This window comes from Podarcis liolepis, assembly GCF_965112155.1.
Source record: "Podarcis liolepis genome assembly, chromosome: Z".
NCBI classification, from domain to species: Eukaryota; Metazoa; Chordata; class Lepidosauria; order Squamata; family Lacertidae; genus Podarcis; species Podarcis liolepis.
This window is the reverse complement of record NC_139570.1, coordinates 12,222,640-12,241,855: the sequence shown is the minus strand read 5'-3', so window position 1 is coordinate 12,241,855 and position 19,216 is coordinate 12,222,640. Positions and strand designations below refer to the sequence as shown.

The 19,216-nt window shown below is 43.8% G+C and overlaps 1 protein-coding gene and 1 long non-coding RNA gene across 3 annotated transcripts in view; one reads left to right on the top strand and one right to left on the bottom strand.

Annotated features, from left to right (window-relative positions):
* LOC310698943 overlaps positions 1–19,216 on the top strand; it is a 273,173-nt gene that overhangs the window by 27,404 nt on the left and 226,553 nt on the right. The window lies entirely within an intron of this gene.
* KLHL4 (kelch like family member 4) overlaps positions 1–19,216 on the bottom strand; it is a 51,521-nt gene that overhangs the window by 17,383 nt on the left and 14,922 nt on the right. For both annotated transcript variants that reach the window (XM_083486684.1, XM_083486683.1), the window contains exons 2-6: positions 9,477–9,653; positions 8,303–8,439; positions 7,860–8,056; positions 2,869–3,081; positions 1,092–1,278 (exon numbers count right to left, since the gene is read on the bottom strand). In XM_083486684.1, coding sequence (XP_083342810.1) covers positions 1,092–1,278; positions 2,869–3,081; positions 7,860–8,056; positions 8,303–8,439; positions 9,477–9,653 — 911 coding nt within the window. The remainder of the gene's footprint in view (positions 1–1,091; positions 1,279–2,868; positions 3,082–7,859; positions 8,057–8,302; positions 8,440–9,476; positions 9,654–19,216) is intronic.

The following is a 19,216-nucleotide window of genomic DNA, read 5'->3' as shown; positions in this document are numbered from 1 at the left end:
AATGCAATAAAATACAAAATAAGCATACTTCCAGCTGGGAAACAAAAATGTCTTCAGCTGTTTCCCAAAGTGCAGATAGTGGTCAACTGTTATATCTCAATAGGAGTGATGTTCTACAGAGTATCTTTGAAACCTGAAGGAGAAGCTCCCCCACAGACCACAGTGGCCTGCTGAGTATATAATGGATAAGCTGGTCTCTCAAGTCACCTGGTCCTGAGTTGTAGAGGGTCTTTTATGATAGTAACAACACCTTGAACCTGACCCAGTAGCAGATTGCCAGTGGTAGTTTGCCCTCACAAGCAACCTAGTCACCAGGTTTTGCACCAGCTGTAGCCTGTGGAGCCACTTCAAGGGTAGTCCCGCATAGAGCACTTTGCATAAATCCAACTTTGCGTGGACAACTGTGGTCAAGCTATCCCGATCCAGGAATGGCCATAGCTGTCTTCCTAGCTGAAGCTGGTGAAAGAAGATGCAAGAGGGCAGGGCTCCTCTCGTAGTTGTGTAGAAGAGGTCACTACACTTGCTAAAATTCCCTTTCCTACACAACTATTTAAATACAGGAGCCCTGACTTCTTTTACATCTGCCCATCCTAGTCTGAATTGAGCTCCCTATTCCAAGCCCAGTACTCTTTTCACCATCCCATGTTGCCTGTGATGTGAAAATGTACTTGGAATTGTATAGGCAGTGCCTGGTAGCCTCTTGAAAGGCAAAGGAATTGTGGACTGAGCGATCTAGTAGTCAGAGCACAGCTTGCTAATATCGATCTTCTGTAGTTCATCTAAACTGTTGCCACAGTTGTGCTCATCCTCATCAATAATCTCCAATGGCCAATGATGGTTGGAGTCCAACATCTGGAGAGACCCAGATTCCCTATCCTGGCTTTGTATCAGGAGTAGCCAGTAGGTACCTGCCAGATGTTTTGGGCTATAACTGTTATCATCTCCAGTCAGCATAATAAATGATTAGGGATAGTGGGAGTTGTAGTCCAAAACATCAGGAGAATAGTATGTTGGCTACCCCATCCTTACATGCTAACTACATTTATTGTGAACTAAGTTTTCATAGGCCAGAGGTCACTTTGTCAGTTTACCTTTGGTGGCATCCATACCCCCCACAGCATAGAGAGAGCCCACGGTGGACTTCCTAGGCTTAGTACGAGGACTCTGCATCATAGACCTCCTTTCTGGTAGCAGGTGATACTTCATTGCTTCCATGAGAAGTTTCTGGCACTCAAGGTCATCAGTGAACATGGGGCTGTTTTCCAGATCTGCTAATAGCTGAGACATACAAAGTCTTGGTGTTCATATTGATGTAATCAAAAGGTCATTTCTATATATATCAGCCAAGTCTTTCTCCAGATGTTATGGGCCACAGGGCATTATAATAATTAGTGGGGACCCTGAGACAGTCAATGGAAATCCTCCTCATGGCTGGTGTTGCTGCTACTGATCCTTCTCCTCTTCCACACCTGGAGCTGGCTATGGGAGGAGAGAGTTGGCAAGTGGGCCAACAGGACCCAGGATTCAGGTTGCATGGGCTTCTGTGCATATTAGTTTGCACACATAAGACTAAACAAAATGTTGGAATTCAACTGCAATTTTGGGGAATGAAGTTGGCAGGTCAGCAGTGAACTTACCTACTGGTGCATGAACTTCAGTAGATGCCTAACCATGCTGACTCCTGGCTTGGGGAACTGCTGTCAAGCTTCCTACAATCAAATCCCACTCCCTATCATCCTCAACCTTCTTGTCATAGCTTGGAAGATTGTCTCCCATCTCTTATCCCCAGAATTTGTCCTCCTCAGTGCATTACCAAAGCACTTCTCCATGGTCTGATGATCCTATGATACTATTGGGATGTCTGGATGGGGGAATTACAGGAAACAATTCCACTCACAGTTTCTCACACAAGCACAGCCTGGTCTCCAATGGGAGGTGCCATGTGATTTATCACCAGACCTGGCCAGCTTCTGCTCTCTGATGCCTCCAGCTTTGGCTCCAACCTAAGTGCCAAGATTGCTGACATATCCCTATTGTCTTCTAATGAAAGGAGTACAGTCCCATAGTCATCCTTCCAACATTAAATTAAACTAATTGCCAGCGGGAGGTTTTTACTAGGGGCAAGCAATACCAAAGGTAAAAACATGGCTATTCACCCAACTCTTTTGATAGAATGGTTCCCTTACTTGGCTGGTATAACAAATAGGTCAGCTTCAGTTATTATCCACATTTCCACATCAGATTGTGAGGGGCTCATCAACATTTTATTGAAAATGTATTCCAATATACACATTTTTATACTTTTCTACATCCCCCCAATCTTTACATTTTGCAAAGCAATTTCCCCTAATACAGTGCATTTTTTTAATAAAAATCTATATATGCATTTGAAATATACGTGAGTATATGAATTTTTGCACATTACTTGGCTGGAGACCTTCATTGCAAAATTCATGCAAGTCTGAATTTCAAATATGGTTGTGTTTCAGTTCACATGCTGTTTCAGAAAATGCAGATTAGGTAGGCTTCACATTCCTGAATGTCATCTGAATCAAATTTCTCACTCAGTCCTAGTTGCTAGTGTAGGGTTTGATTTTCACATTAGGTGCATTTCAATGAAATATTATTTGAAATGTGATTGCTCGCTCCAGTATTGTGTGACCAATAAAGAGTAGGTTCAAAATGGTTTAAACAAAATAAAAATTAATAACAGTCATAACAACAGGAGGTTTGGAGCTAAAAATAGTATCACAAAATCGAGGGAAGCACAAAATCAGCAGCACATTTACCCTGGAGGTGTGGATCAGGTCAGTGTGCATAAGGATTCATAGAAATCAAATCTCTCAGGCATTCTATCCAGAGGCCTACCTGTGGGGACAGCAAAGGCAATCGGATATAGGAGAGAAGCATTCCGAGCTCCCGCTGCCTGGGTTGCAAGTCGTGCCGAACCCACAACATCAATGCCTTGAATATGGATTCTTCATCTGGGACATTGATGTCATCGCTTGACAGGAGCTTAGCAATTTCACCAGCAGGCAGCAAGAGAAATTCCTGGTTCTTTATTACCTCAGTGAAGTGTTCCTAATGAAAGGAGTAAAACATAACTTAGCATGGCATCTGCATTTTACATATTTGTTCATTCATAGAATCATAGAATTGTAGAGCTGGAAGGGGACACTGAACACCATCTAGCCCAACCCCCAAGAATTTCATTCATACTACCTTTTATCCCGTATGAGCCTAGAGGCTCAGAGAGGATAGTATTGCAATTACAAGTAGCCTACTTTTCTTTCTTCTAACTCTAGTGTCAGGGCCTGGTTGGACGCTGGGGAGTGGTGGCTGGATACTGAAGAGTGGGTGTCGGGAGAAGGAGGGTTGGAGACTGACTTGGAAGAAGGGGTCAGTGATCTGAGGGAGTCTGTGACAGCCAAGAGATTGAGAGTCAGAGGCAGGAGAAGATGCAGGATTGGAGGGTGAAGAACAGGTGCAGATGCAGGAGGAGGGAGAGAGAGGTCCAGCTGGCATAGAGTCAAGGGCTTCCTCACCTCCTCCTCCTGCCCTCCCTTCTCCTACTTCACTCTCTCCCAAGACCAGAAGAGGACTGAAGTGGGAGAAGCAGAAGCAGATTATATGCAGGTGGAGTCTTCGCCTGCTTGCCTGCAGCTCTAGTGGGGAAGATACTTAAGATGAGATTGGGACAAGGCCTCTCTGTTGTGGCAAATGCCTCATTGGGTGCCCACCTAGGAGGAGCTGAGAGACACAGGGCTGTCTTCGCCTAACATATAAGGGTACTTTTGACAATAAAGAGATAACTCCTCACTCCATAACTTCCTTGCCTAATCCCAACCAAGTCTCTAGAGAAATATGCTTCAGCTGGAGTTCTGAGCTCTGGGTGCAATATTTTTGCTAACATTTCTAGGATAAAGTAGGAGTGCAGCATTTCATTAATCAGTTATATGAACAGATTAAAAACTATGCAGAATTAATCTCTATTCAGATGCAATGAGCTTAAGAAATACCACAAGCTGTTTATAGTACAGTGGAACCTCAGATTGCAGACGTAATCCATGATGGAGGCATGTCCGCAACCTGCAGCATTCACATCCTGAAGCAAGACATCTGTGCAGGCACCGCCGCGATTTGGTGCTTCTGCACATGCGCGAGCGACGAAACCCGGAAGTAACCCGTTCTGGTACTTCCAGGTTTCCTGCAGTCCGCAACCCGAAAACATGAAACCTGAAGCATCCGTAACATGAGGTATGACTGTAAGCAGTTTCTTGCTTGTCGAAGCAAATTTCCCAGGTAGGAGACTGTTAATAGTTCACATCAGTAACAACAAATCTAAAATAATAATGATCTTTTCTCACATGACTTTTTAGAGGCTGCTTCTTATATCCATTGAGTGTTTATTGCTGGGAGTCACTCTCCTCATTCTCATGCCTGTTGACAATGATGAGCTAGATGGAATCATGGCAGTGTTTGCCCATTGGGCCTGGTACGGTGGAAGATAGTAGGTAGAACCATCGCCAACAACAGAGACAACTAATTCTTTCTCTGCCCCCATTTTCCTCCTCCCTGCTGAGTTCTACAAGGGCAGCACTGAAACTATGGAGGGGAGATCCAGCAGTCTATGCCACTCTCCCGGGAAATAGGGAAGTAGGGAAATAAGTGGGGGCTGGCTGAGGGCAGACTGAGGTTGGTGGGGCATTTCTCCATTTGCCCTAATGGCCCAGCATTCACTTAATTCCTGGTATATCTAGAGCAGACCTCCTCAACCTCGGCCCTCCAGATGTTTTTGGCCTACAACTCCCATGATCCCTAGCTAGCAGGACCAATAGTCAGGGATGGTGGGAATTATAGTCTCAAAACATCTGGAGGGCCAAGGTTGAGGAAGCCTGATCTAAGGTAAGCACTTTCCTGGTTCTCTACAAGTGAAGGTGTGAGGACTCAGCTGCCCCCCACCCCAAGAGCAGAGGGCCTACAACCCATCCAGAAGTCTATGCAGCCAGTGCCTTGCGCACCTTAATACCACTACCATGGGTCATAAAAACTCAGCAGCAGCGTGTACGCTCCAGTTTAACTCATCTTGGTGGCTTCAAAAACCATGGAAATTCTCTTATTTTGCTTCACAGGGATTTAAGCTGCTTTTGAATCAAACAGCAACTTGGGTTGAGCTTGTGCCCAGCCTCACAGCACTTTCATTTCACATTCAGACCCAGGAATTGCTACTCTTTGTGCATTTGAAGAGGTTCTCTTAACTCTTCCCCTCTGCAATATTTATCCCTAGATTTTATTTCACAGCAGGCTTCCTCTTTCTCACCTCATGTCTCAATTGTTCCTTCCTCTGCTTTGAATCACTGGGGTATGGGCAACAGTGTATAGGCTCTTCTCTGCTCCTCAGATTATAGATATTTTTCACATATCCGCTTGTTCCAGCTCCCGATCACACCCAGTCATTTGCTCCCTTTCTGAAAAGCACCACTGTGTTTTCCTTGCCACCAAAGGCATCAAACCCCACCCACAGCTAATGTGCTCTTTGGGGAGCCGCTGACTTTATTGACAGTTGAAAGAGGATTCTAGCCTTCGTTTGCCCTATCATCTTGAAACAGGAGGGAGGGGAGAAGGCATCCTTTTGCTCTTTGAAAAAAGATGAAATGTAGAAGTGAAGAGGCTTGAATGGTTTTAATCGGTGCATCTAATCGATTAGCTCAGTCGCAAATTAAAAAAACCTCTTCAGATTAAATTGAGTCAGGCAGATGGGCTCTTGTACCAAGCCCTTTCCATCACGACCTGAGGACGTGCCAGTTCTGATGAGACCTAGGGAGCTACAAATGCATAACAGCCAACTTTTTCAGATCAAAAACAGGGATGTGCCTCTTCCTGGATGTGCTCCCGGGCGAGTCGCGTGAACCGCGCCGGAATCTCACCCTGAAAAAAACACTTTTTCAGGGTGCGATCTCACACACACATTTTGTGATGCCACACAGGATTGCAGCCCCAACCAAAATGCTTCCCCCCCCCCCAGTATGAGCGTTGTGCAAGAGCTCGCAAGATCATGGCACCCAAAATGGCAACTGTGGTCTTGCACGAAGAAACAGGATTTCCCATTTTTTTCCAGGACACTTGGCGGGTATGCAAATGCAGTGAGCGTGATGGAAGAGTGGACCATACCTCTTTAGGAAGCATGCGGGGGAGGGAGAAGAAGCTATTTTGTAAAGATTCCTTCAAACCTCCCTTAAAATAGGCATCAGGGACATCAGGGACATGAGCTCCAGCCCACTGCTCGTCGTGCTGGTTTTCTAATTGCAGAGTGCTTGGGGTTGTTGTTATTGTTGAATATATGTAAGTTTTCAGATACAGTATTCCCCTAGCGTTTGCTGATTGAAATGGCAGGGTCCATTTTGCCACCTCTGTTTTTTGTTTTTTAAAAAATAATATTTATTACTTTTAAACCTTACAAAAAGGAAAGAAGAAAAAGAAAAAAAGGGAAAAAAGAGAAAAGAAGAAAAAACATACAGTACAATATATAAACAATACACAACCAAACATTAACCTGTTAAACAAAAAAAAGCAAAAACAGTTCAAAAAACACACATCATACCATCTCAATATCCTCTCTTTCATCCCCTTGTTTCATCGACCTCCTCTCACCTCCCTTTTTGTATTCCATTTCTATTAATTGTTTCAGCAAATCCTTTCCATCTTTCTCTATTTTCTGTCATATGATTATCTTAACATATTTTTACCTTATTTTCCATTAAAACTATAATACTTATTTATGCTTAATTCCTTAAAACATTTCTACTAAAGCCATATAATTTCCTTCCAACATTTTTCTAACATTCATTAATTTTACATTATTTCCATATATAGATTTTAAACTTTTTCCAATATTCTTCCACCGTCTCTTCTCCCTGGTCTCGGATTCTGCCAGTCATTTCCGTCAATTCCATATAGTCCATCAACCTGGTCATTTTGCCACCTCTGGACTATTCCACTTTTTTACCACCTCATTCCGCTGCATTATGTTTATCAGTCTTTGGGGCAGTTGGGTTGGGATTGAGCAGAAGGCCTACATAATGATTACCTGTTGTGAGGTTGTATGATTTAGGGAATATTGGAAGCTGCCTTATACAAAGTCAGATACCCACAGTCCATCTGGCGGCTGCTTAGCATCAGCTAAGATTTCAGCCCCACCTGGAAAAGTTGGGAAATGAACTGGGGAACTCTTGCAGGCAAAGCAGATGAGCTATGGCCCTTCCTCTCATTTCAAATTGGAGGCAGGGGAAATTGAGTGTTTGCTTCTTCATTTTCTCACATGGGGGGTAGCTCTTTTTAGATTGCAAATGTACAGTCATACCTCACGTTACGGACGCTTCAGGTTGTGCGTTTACAGGTTGCATCCCACAGCGGCCCAGAAGTACCAGAAAGGGTTACTTCCGGGTTTCACCGTTCGAGCATGCGCAGAAGCACTAAATCGTGCTTTGCGTATGCACACAAGTGCCAAATCGTGCCGCGCACCTGCATAGATACGGCGCTTCAGGTTGCGCTCTTTTCAGGTTGCCAACAGGCCTCCGGAAGGGATCCCATTCGCAACCAGAGATACCACTGTATACTATTTTACATACTTTAAAAAGTAGTGAGCCAGCCTTGCTCAGCTTACAGGCCATGTCACTCATTCTACTGAGCTGGGCCCTGGATATGTGCTGCAAAGCTCTACCTTGATGGTGCCCCGTACAGATTCCTTGGGCATTTAATCTTGTTGTAGCCATTTGCCACCACAACCACAACTTGCCAGTTCCTCTCTAGCTTTAACCTCCCAGCAGTTAGTTCCAGGAAACTTGTTCCTTTGACCTCACCATAGTGTACACGTGCGCCACCCGCAGGAGTTCTGTACACCCCTGAGCATCTCCGAAGGACCGAATCCCTAAACAGTTTGATGGATGGAGCTGCTTCACAAGAAAGTTGCAGCAGACTTCAATGACTTGTGAAAGCTGAAGAAGGCATGCAGCGGCCAGCAAGCTTTCAATCGTTTCTTCTTTGAGTTCCAAGACACCTGTGTGGTTTAATATTTTCACAGAGAGAGAGAGAGAGGTGCATGAAAATGGATTGTTCTTTTTTTGTGGGGGAAACTCAAAGAAAGTGTTCTTATGACTGCACAAGGTATTAGACTTGTTCGCACAACACGATGAGCACAGGCACAAGCTGCCTCCAAATATGCACAACTGTTTGTGTGAAAGAGCATAATACAGTTTGTTGATTTGGAAGCCGCTGTGCATAAGAGAGTTGTCAGGGAGTTTACCTGTGTATGCATAGTGCACAAGGTCTTTCAGTGCGTCGGGGTCCACTCCTTCCATTTTGATTTCTTCCTGTTTTGCTTCACGGACATCGTTGGTAAACATTGCAGCAAAATAGTCAGACACAGCACTCAGAACCAACCTGGGAATAGAAGGTAAGGATCTGTGTCAGCTCTTTCTCTTGATGGAAGCATCAGCCTTCCACACTACGTTACGTTGGTTTGGTTTTGCTTTTTGCCTGGGTTGCTCTAAATGATGCATTGTGTGCACACGGAATAACATATTTTATTTTATTTTGGCCTGTGACTAGAATGTCACACATCTGTGCAGAGAATAAGGTGATTAAGTAATTTAATATTCTCTTGGAGAGCTGTTTCTCTTCCCTGGGCAAATTAAATCCCCCCTCACTGGCTTGATACACTGACAGTGCAAGTCTTTGCACGTCTACTTAGAAGGAAGTATCATTGTTTTCAAGGGAACTTACACCCAGGTGTGAATAGGGGAGAAATTCAGTTCAGTTTGCATTTAAGGGTGAACTTACCTAATTTGAACTTTCTGAAACAATGTGCAGACTGAAACACAGCTATCCTTTGAAATTTGCACCTCTCTGAATCTTGGAAAGTAGTTCTCAAGCCACAAAACATGTACAAAAAATCCATATACTGGGTTAAATAGTGTGCATATAACTGCATATGTAGTGGAAAACAGCATTCAAAAATGCATTATATTAGGGAAAATTGTCCTGCAAAAGTGTGCATATTAGACAAAATTGCACAGAAAAATTATTATTATTAATTTATTATTTATACCCCGCCCATCCGGCTGGGTTTCCCCAGCCACTATGGGCAGCTTCCAACAGAATATTAAAATACAATAGTCTATTAAACATTAAGAGCTTCCCTAAACAGGGCTGCCTTCAGATGTCTTCTAAAAGTCTGGTAGTTGTTGTTCTCTTTGACATCTGGTGGGAGGGCATTCCACAGGGAGGGCGCCACTGCCGAGAAGGCCCTCTGCCTGGTTCCCTGTAACTTGGCTTCTCGCAGCGAGGGAACCACCAGAAGGCCCTCGGCGCTGGACCTCAGTGTCCAGGCTGAACAATGGGGGTGGAGATGCTCCTTCAGGTAGAAGAAGCAGGGCAGTCAGGGAGGCTGGGCACCTATAGCAGGTCATAATCTTTACCTGTGGGCAGGAATCCTATGCTCTCCAGCAATGAGAAGAACATCACATAGTTGCTTCTGCTGGAGATAATTCTCCATCTTGCGGAATGTCTGCTCTGCATGGTTTGCAGAATGAAAGCATTCATCTGATCTGTTGTTGTTCCCTCCCATAGGAGAGGAGCAGCTGCTTATTGATAGCCTTTTGGAGAAAAAATGAGGTCACTGTTATGCAGTAATAGCTGTTAGCAAAGTCACTTAAATAACATAGAGTTCAAAGAGGAAAAGATCCTAATTATGCTTTACTGAGGAAACTGAACAAAAACGGTATATAATTAAATCTACCTACAACTACTAAGGTTTTTCATTTCTGCCAAATGACACTTCATTCTTATCATTAACATTTAACAAATAATATACATACACAATTTTTTTTACTGAGGATATAAAATAAAAGGAGAGCAGGGATGGAAGGAATGTAGTGCCATTTCACCAGTATAGCTGAGAGAATAACAGTATTTGACTCCTGCTGTTATTCAACTGGTACCACCCCACTGCTCAATAGAATAATTATTTGTAAAAATAATTATAAATCAACAACTCATTTTTAAAAATTATAGCTGGTAACTGAGAACTTGCACACGAGTTTCCTTATCTCCTCCTCCCTCCTCGTCCATTTTCCTTTTGTGTTGAGTCTTTATTTATAGTAGATTTCTTGCCACCCTTTACCATAAAATAAACCTTTCTCCTTCTTCTTTTTTACATTATATGACCAGTGGCTGGGTTTCCTTCTTCCTCTCTCTCATAGTGATTTGCTAGTCCCTCTAGGTGCTTTTCTGTGGTTGAAGGGGATAAGCAAAATTAAATTCACCCTGAATTCAGCAAGCCAAGGGTGTAGGAAGCATGAGGTTAGAGCGGGAGTACTTTCCGAAGTATGGCATGGCATCTTGCATGCTGAAGTGTCTAAAGCTACGTACAGGTGATAAAAGTTCGGTTAACGTAAGGTGTTGTCACTGACATGTCTTGGAACTGTGTTTGGTTAATGTGATATTGTAAATTTTGAAGATAATTTATGTTTGATTGTCTGTTTGTTTGCAAAGACATTTTCTGACCTGCCTTTCGCCCTAACTTACCAGAGCAGGTTACAAGCAATCATGCAATTAAAAAATAAAATAAATAAAATAGGTTATATAAAATTATAATAAATAAGCAAAACAAGTCTTTAAAAAAGCAACAGGACATAAAACAAAACAGAAGAGGTAGACCCTATTTATTTATTTATTTGTTTGTTTATTTGTTTATTTATTTATTTATTTTAAAAACACACACACACATTTTAGCTGTTGAGAGATCAGGGAAGTGGAAGCTACCGTATGTTTCCCTCTATAGGGCGCACCTTGTTTTAGAGGGGGAGAACAAGAAAAAAAATTCTCCCCCTCTCTGCTCAGCGCCCCTTCAGCGAAGCGGCAGGAGAAACGGAGTCCCTTCCATTTCTCCTCCCGCTTCACTGAAGGGGCGCTGCGCAGCTCTCCCTCTCTGCTGAAGCCAGTAGAGTCTTGCTCTCCTGGCTTCAGCGAAAGGAATCCGAAGCCTGCAGAGTGCAGCGGAAACTTGCGCTGTGCACCGAAGGCTTCAGGCGGCTATCCCTGAAGCCTGGAGAGCAAGAGGGGTTGGTGCGCACCGCCCCCTCTCGCTCTCCAGGCTTCAGCGAAAGCAATGCGAAGCCTCCGGAGCGCGGAGGGAGTGCTCCCTCTGTGCTTCAGAGGCTTCTCATTGCAATCGCTGAAGCCAAGGAGCCTGCATTCGCTCCATAAGATGCACACACATTTCCCCTTAATTTTTGGAGAGGAAAAAGTGTGTCCTATAGAGCGAAAAATACGGTATATGAAGAAAATGCCAGATGTCCTTCTGTGGAGAGGGAGTTCTATCCTTCATGGGCTACCACAATGTCTAACAGTGTATGCTGCCACCATCAAATAGCTTTTATGGCATCCTATTTATTTTATTTATTTAAGAGCCCTGTTAGATCAAACCAAAGGCCCAGCATTTATTCCCAGAGAGGCCAGCTAGATGCCAATGGGAAGTCCACATTCAAGAACATGTTCTTATTTAGAGGGATTTTTATCTTTTGATGTGAAATTAACTAGACCAGAAGCAGTTTGAGGCTGGTCTAGTCAATTTCAATGTGGCATTAACTTGCACCAGGCTAGGAGTGGCTCCAGTAAGAGGGGACTGGACTGAACAGGCTTGTCCCACCTGCATTCCCACTAAGTTGTGCACCTGTAAAGTTACTGAGTGCTGCAGTAGCAATGTGGCTGGGCAGAGGGGCGGGGCAGGGAGAGAAAAGTCCAGGTGCAGCACAGAAATCATAATCTGTACATAGCCTTAAGGATTTGCTCTAGTTGACTGAGAATGCGCGACTCCCTCTTCCACTCTCTTTTTCTATTTTCCATCAAAATGAGTTATCCCCAGTGCCAGCCACTAACAGAGCTTTTGACGGAAACTCATTATATCCAACGGAATGCCCATACATTTCAAACGGAGGCGCCGAGCCGGCTGCTGCATTAGAAGATAAATATGGGAGACTGAGCTCAGAAATTGGAACTATTAGGTAAATAGCGCAACGAATTGCTGGCATTGCATTTCGGGCAGAAGACAGAGATGTGCTAGCACCAGAATTACCGTGGAGGACAGAAATGTCCTGAAGGTGGCCTCTTTAATCCTGTTGGTGCAATTGTTTCGAAAATAGGGGTGGGGGGAGTAAAAAATGAAGATCCCACTCCAGCTGATGAGTTTCTTTTGAAGTTTCTGATCAGCAGCCTCGCTACACTCTGCCTGGCAGCATAACCTTTACAGCATGGTTTGGGGCTTGGTTTAAACAGCCACCTTATTCTCTTGTTTGGGGAGGGCTGAAGCTCAATGGCAGGGTGTCTGCTTTGCATGAAGAAGGTTCTAGGTTCAATCCCAAGCATCTCTAGGTAGGGCTGGGAACATCCACCCTCTGAAACCCTGGAGACCCCCTGCCAGTCACTGTCTGCAATACTGAGATAAGTAGACCAGTGGCAGCTTTCTGTGCTCCTATTTATTTTAGCCTTTTATTCAGAATCATGAGGACTGGGACCTTGCTTTATTTTTAGGGGAGGAGCCATAGTTTAGTAGAACAGCTTCTGTTTGGCATTCAGAAGTTCCCAAGGACTATTCCCAGCATCTCCTGGAAGAGCTGGGGAATGTTCCCTGTCTGAAATGCTGAAGAGCCCACAGCTAGTTGATGCAAACAATGTTGTTGTTGTTTAGTCGTTTAGTCATGTCCGACTCTTTGTGACCCCATGGAGCATGCCAGGCTCTCCTGTCTTCCACTGCTTCCCGCTGTTTGGTCAAACTCATGCTGGTAGCTTCAAGAACACTGTCCAACCATCTCGTCCTCTGTCGTCCCCTTCTCCTTGTACCCTCCATCTTTCCCAACATCAGGGTCTTTTCCAGGGAGTCTTTTCCCTGGGGAGTCTTCTCTTCTCAGATGCAAGCAATACTCAGGGCCAATCACCTGATATGATATAAGGTAGATTCCTATGTCCTTACTGTTCCCGCTATGTGGCTTGCCACTGTTTTAAGATATTTATCATCTATCTATCTATATATCCTATCTATCTATCATCTCACAGTTTTGTAACTGAGATCATAGACATTGGGAAGGTATGACTCACCTATCCAATTGTTTTCAATAGGACCCAAATTCAGCAAGCCTTGACCCTCATGTAGATGGGAAATGTGGAAAATGAGGCTTATGACTGTGCATTTAATACCCGCCCCCAAGTCATCCTGTTGCTCCTGGCCCCACTTTTGCCCTCATGATGCTCATGATAATGTCAGCAGTAGAAAGTCTTATCTGTGTGCTGAGCATGCATGTTACAACCCAAAATAGCAAGGCTCCTAAACTGCAAGAGAAGAACTTCCACAACTGCTGCAGACATTATCCTGAACTCAACGAAATTGTGTTAGGAGCAATGGAACAAAAAGAATTTAGCATGATAAATGGGCATGGAAGTCCAATTGAAGAAAGGTGGCCGCCGCCACCTTACAAACTATCATAACAGTTCCTAGGATACCAGAATTTAAATCTCCACTCAACCATCAAGCTGGCTGTCTCTCATCTTCCCAATCCTAAATTTAGTTCTTCATATTTCCACAATTGTTTCCCATTTAAAAACTAAAAACCAAGTCTCTATGAAAATTCATCAGCATAATAACAGGAATGCATTTTAATATACACATATCTGAATGAAAATTTTGCCTGCTATGTACCTTTTTGTAAAGCAATGCTCTCTAATAATGCGTTTTTGTATGTTATTTTCATGAATATATGCATTTTTATGCACCCTCCACCCTAGTATATGGAAAACTGCACTGCAAACTTTGGAAGCGCACAAACTTTAAATGTGGACTGAATCTAATTCTTCTCCCATCCCCCCTCTTACATACACATTTTGCCTGACTGATAGAAGTCACCAGGGCATAGGAAAAAGCAGTTTTTCCACCTCAGTTTCTCCCTCTCCCTGCCCCATTGGAGTGCTCTGCCCATATTCCTGATTGCACATACAGCAAAGAGATGGGATGCAGGCATGTTTGTTTTTACTGTCTCAGTGAATTGTATCATCAGATAGGAATGGGCTGCATCTTCCTTTTTGAAGGGGCGGGGGAACCAAAGAAACACATTTCTGATGCTTGTGAAAATGTCTTCTGCTGGTGATATTGATGTGTCTCCAATATAATGGGAAACTCATGTAACATTAATGGAAACTTATATGATGTTAGGTCTGGAGAATCATTTTCATTTATCACCACTGGGTTGTTTTTATGAGTTTGGGATTAAAATGAGCCATTTTCCTACTCCCAGCTCTCTTGTTGAGTATTTATGTGGTTCAGAAAACAGGGAACTTGTTTGTATTTATGAGGCAGTAAGACTATCAGGAGACTTACAGAACAAGCAGCATTACAGTGTGTAGCTTTCTAGCTACCATGAAGACCCAGTGATTAAACATCCACCTCTTTGCCATCACACACTCAAAATGGAATATACATTAAGACCTATATCTGTTAAAGCTACAGGTGGAGGGCAAATTCCATCCAGAGCACATTTAAAGGCAGACATACCTAACATGCAGTTTCTGAAACAACATACGAACTGAAACAGAGCTAACTTTGAAATTTTCGCTCCTCTGAATTTTGCAGTGCAGTCCTCCAGTCAAGAAATGTGTACAGAAATGCACGCACTAGGGTAAAACATGCATTATAAAATGCACATGTTAGTGAAAACAGTATACAAAGTGCACTGTATTAGAGGGAATCACTTTCCAAAATGTCTCTATTAGGCTAGCCAATGGTCTGACTTGATTTAAGGCAGCTTCGGATCCACTTGAACTCTCTCAAAAGCTCACTGCTGAAGACTGTGTTGCTTTTGTTGGTTTATGCTTCTATTATTTATTTATTTATTTATTTGTCTAGCTATTTATTTTTCATTTGAGAATTTGCACCTCCACCATTCATCCCTAGACAGCGTGCAACATATTAAAATAAACGCAGCAAGTCTCAGTAACATATCAAGTAGCATAAAATATTGATAATAGCAGCAGCAGGCAGACTTTATGAAAGTACCTTAAAAGACCCAGCACTTAAAAGATAGCACGGTAAATTTCAGATTAGGTTCCCTAAAAAAAGAGTTCCACAGGTGCAGTGCTACGGCCAAAAATAGCCTCCTGCCTGGTCTCCACTTGTCTCAATTCTGACAATGCAAACACCTGAAGAAGGCTACCAACAGATGACCACAGTATACAGGTGAGCTGATACAGGAGCAGGAGTGTCTTTAAGCATGTGAGTTCCCACTATGAGTGGCTGGAAGGCAAACACCTTCAGTGTGATCTGGGCTTGGCAATTGTTGGCAATTAATGGTAAAACTTCAACATTGGCAAGATATATTCCCAATGGGAAGTCCAAGTCAGATTTCTAGCAGCTGCATTCTAGTTTCTGCAGCATCTTCAAGGGCAGCTCCATGTAAAATACATTACAGCAGGCCAACTGGAGTTTATCAGTATGGGAAGAGTCATTCATGTACAAATACACAGACTGAGCAGAGGAGAAGGAACATTCACATAAGCAGCATTTGTCCAAAGCAATGACAGACCCCCTAAAAACCACCATCGCTCTCTTGAAGATCTATACCTATGCTGCTTCTTTCCAGCTAGTGACTTATGATTACCTTTCCCAACTCAATAAAACATATCACTACTTTCTCCCAATTTTCAATTCCATGCCAGGGCATCAGATCTCTCATTCAAGGAGTCAGAGTGGTGTCATAGCTGTGTCCTATATCTCAAGCCCACAGATTATTGAGTGCGTGATTTACTGATATTCTTTTCTGCTCCCATTTTCTCCAAGTGCTTCCTTCTAAAGAAAGATTACTGGAGATTGGTGTTGCCTTTTTCTAATACATGATCATGAGGAAATTACATACATACATACATACATACATACATACATACATACATACATCATCATTTTACCCACAAATAAAACCATGCTCAAGGCAGCTTACAACATGAAAAAAACTACAGAATTATAAGTATAATGTAAGTAAAAAGGTAAAGGGACCCTTGACCATTAGGTCCAGTCGTGACCGACTCTGGGGTTGTGACGCTCATCTCGCTTTATTGGCCGAGGGAGCCGGCGTACAGCTTCCGGGTCATGTGGCAAGCATGACTAAGCCACTCCTGGAGAACCAGAGCAGCGCACGGAAACGCCGTTTACCTTCCTGCCAGAGTGGTACCTATTTATCTACTTGCACTTTGACGTGCTTTCGAACTGCTAGGTTGGCAGGAGCAGGGACCGAGCAATGGGAGCTCACCCCATCACGGGGATTTGAACCACCGACCTTCTGATCGGCAAGTCCTAGACTCTGTGGTTTAACCCACAGCGCCACCCACGTCCTATAACATAAGTAATCATAAACAATAAATTAAAGACATTATACAATCAATTTTGACATAAATCATAATACAATTTAAAATTAAAGCTACCAAAAAAAAAATCAGCAACAGCAACAAAAACCCACAACAAAAACCTCTAAACAATATCCCAGCCCAAAAGTATGTTCATCCCCTGTAGTCAGAGTCAGTCAGAGCCCTACCCTCCCAGGCCAGGCCAGGTGGAAAAGGCCTGTAAGGCAGGGAGTAAGTCTTCCAGGACTTGGAGCCAAGGTGGTCTATGGCCTCATCAGTAGCCTCAGCTTCTGAAGCTGGAGTCAGTCCACTGTTGTGGTGATATCAAACACAAGGCATGTGTATTTTTCCACTCTTCCTCCTCACCTTTCCCATACTCAGGATTCTTCGAGTACTTGGGCCACGTAAAATGATTTCTAATGTGGTTATTGTGGTAAAGTGATTTTAGGGAGGAGGGGAGCCATATGGCCCCTTGTCAAGAGTTCAAGGGACCCTAGGTATTCATCCGCAGCCATGATGGTATCTGGTCTCTCTGAGCTCCCTCGACGTTTGTAGCTGGAGTCAGTCAGGACCCTGCCCTCCCAGGCCAGGTGGGGGGAAAGCCTGCAAGGCAAGGGAGCAGGTCTTCCAAGACTCACAGGTAAGATGATGATAGTATAGGTTGAGCAGGCAGGAAGCATGCACACTCTTGTAACACCCTCCCAGGCTATAAGACACTGAATAACAAGTGCCTGGAAACAATGACAGAGAGAGGCATTATCCTTGTCTTCATGCCCTGTTCCGACAGGCTTGGATGACCAGGCAGACAAAGGCCCTGAGAAGAAGCTGAAAGGGCAATGAGCTTAGCATGTGTGAGGTAAACTTCCAGAGGCTTTAAGTTACTGCTTTGTTTCACACCAAGAGTGTCTGTGTCTAATAAAACACAATGCTCCCTGGTTTAAACTTTATGTATTTTCCCAATAACCTTATTAATATAGTTCCATATTCATACTCTTATGAAGCATTAGAAACCATTTGGCAACTGTGACCTAATAAATAATACTCTCATTATGCACCCAAACATCCCAGAAGATGCGCCTTCACGTACGTGGTAATAAAGCATGAGCCTTGCTCTGCAATACTAATAATCATTTCAGCTTGTCAGGTAAATAGCCAATTATGGCTTGATTAGTTGTCCAAGTCCAAAGGCTACAAAATGCAGAAGAATTATGGTAACTGGGGAGCCACTACACAAATCCTTTAGAGAGGAGCTGGCGCCGATGGACCTAATTTATTTGTAGTGGCTGTGTACAGCGAGTCTAATTATGCTAGATTCGGTAATTGTTCACTCTGCCGCTCTATAATAATTGCTTTTCCAATTAATCTTATTTATTTTGAAATTGCTTATACGTTTTCATATTTGACTTAGGTATCAGTGACTGCAGTAAAATGACTTCCCAAATAGATGATATGATGAGGACTAGAAGAGTGACACTTTGCATTAGGAAATGATTTTTTCCCAAATTGGTTTCTCACATTTTTCATTTCCTGCTCAGAATGCTCAGAAAAATCCTTTCCCACAAGAAGGGCTTGAATGCAATTGCCTTCTGCCAAGGTTTGTTCCCTCAGTAACTGGTATATAGGGTCATACTGACTCTAAACTGGAAGATTCCATACAGCTGTTAACAGACCTGTCCTTTATGAATCTGCCCAATTCCCATCTAAAGTTATCTAAGTTTACGATTGTCAGAGCTGCCCTAGGTCCCAGCTCACAAAGGACCAACGCCAGGTCGTTGTTATATACAAAAGTCTTTATTGAAGTTCATTTTCACTTCCACAGCCGTAGCGTGCAGCTCTACGTCTGAAACTCTAGACCGCCGAAGCTCCGTCTGAGTCTCCTCCCCCCAGACACCAGTTTAAGACCCTAGCCTTGCTCCACCTCTTCCTCCGCTCTTTCCTCCTCTGGGTCCACCTGTCAGCTGGGGTCTCGCCCTTCCTAGACTCTTCTGACGCTGATTCCCCTGAGTGTTCTCCCTGCTTCCGGCGGGCTTTAGGACCTGGTTCCCGATCCGGGCTTTCTGCTGTCCCGCGCGCCTGTACATTTGAACTTGGCGCGCGCGCCCAGCCGGTAACCTTCCTCCTGACCATTACACTGCTCCTGTCACTGCTTCCCCCTTCGGGAAGGCTAGCTGGAGTTGACCTCCCCTCCGTTTCCCCACTCTCCGATAGAGGCGTGGTCAGTCTCGACTCATCTCCTCTCCCTGCTGGCAGAGCCGTTGGACCTGACACTTGGGACTCCTCCCCCCCCCCCCACTACGCTCTGGTGGGGAAGCTGGCCCTGATCTCCAGCTGCTGCTTTGGGAGTCCCCGCTGGCCCCCCTTGCCCTGACCATCGGCGCCTCCTTCTGGGAATCTTCTGATTCGCTGGAGAAGCTCATGGAATCTCTTGGGTCACTGTCATACTCCCCTATGCTGCCCTCAGATCCTTCCCCTTCGCTCTCCATCTCCTCTCTCCCCTGTGCCTCTGTCCCTGAGCCCCTGACAACGATCATCACCATATCTTACAGCAAGACATTCCACACGTTCTAGTATTTGGGGAGAGGGAAAACTTTATACAGATTTTCTCATGGAAAACTTCTCTACACATACTTTCTCATAGATAAAAGCTACCAAGATTGTGTAGCATGTTATTTTTCATTACCTAATAATTTATCGTAACAAAAATAGCCTAAAAGTAGCCTAAGGGGGGAAATAAGCAAGACTGCTTTTAGCTCACAGTCATACTGGTGAGAATGTG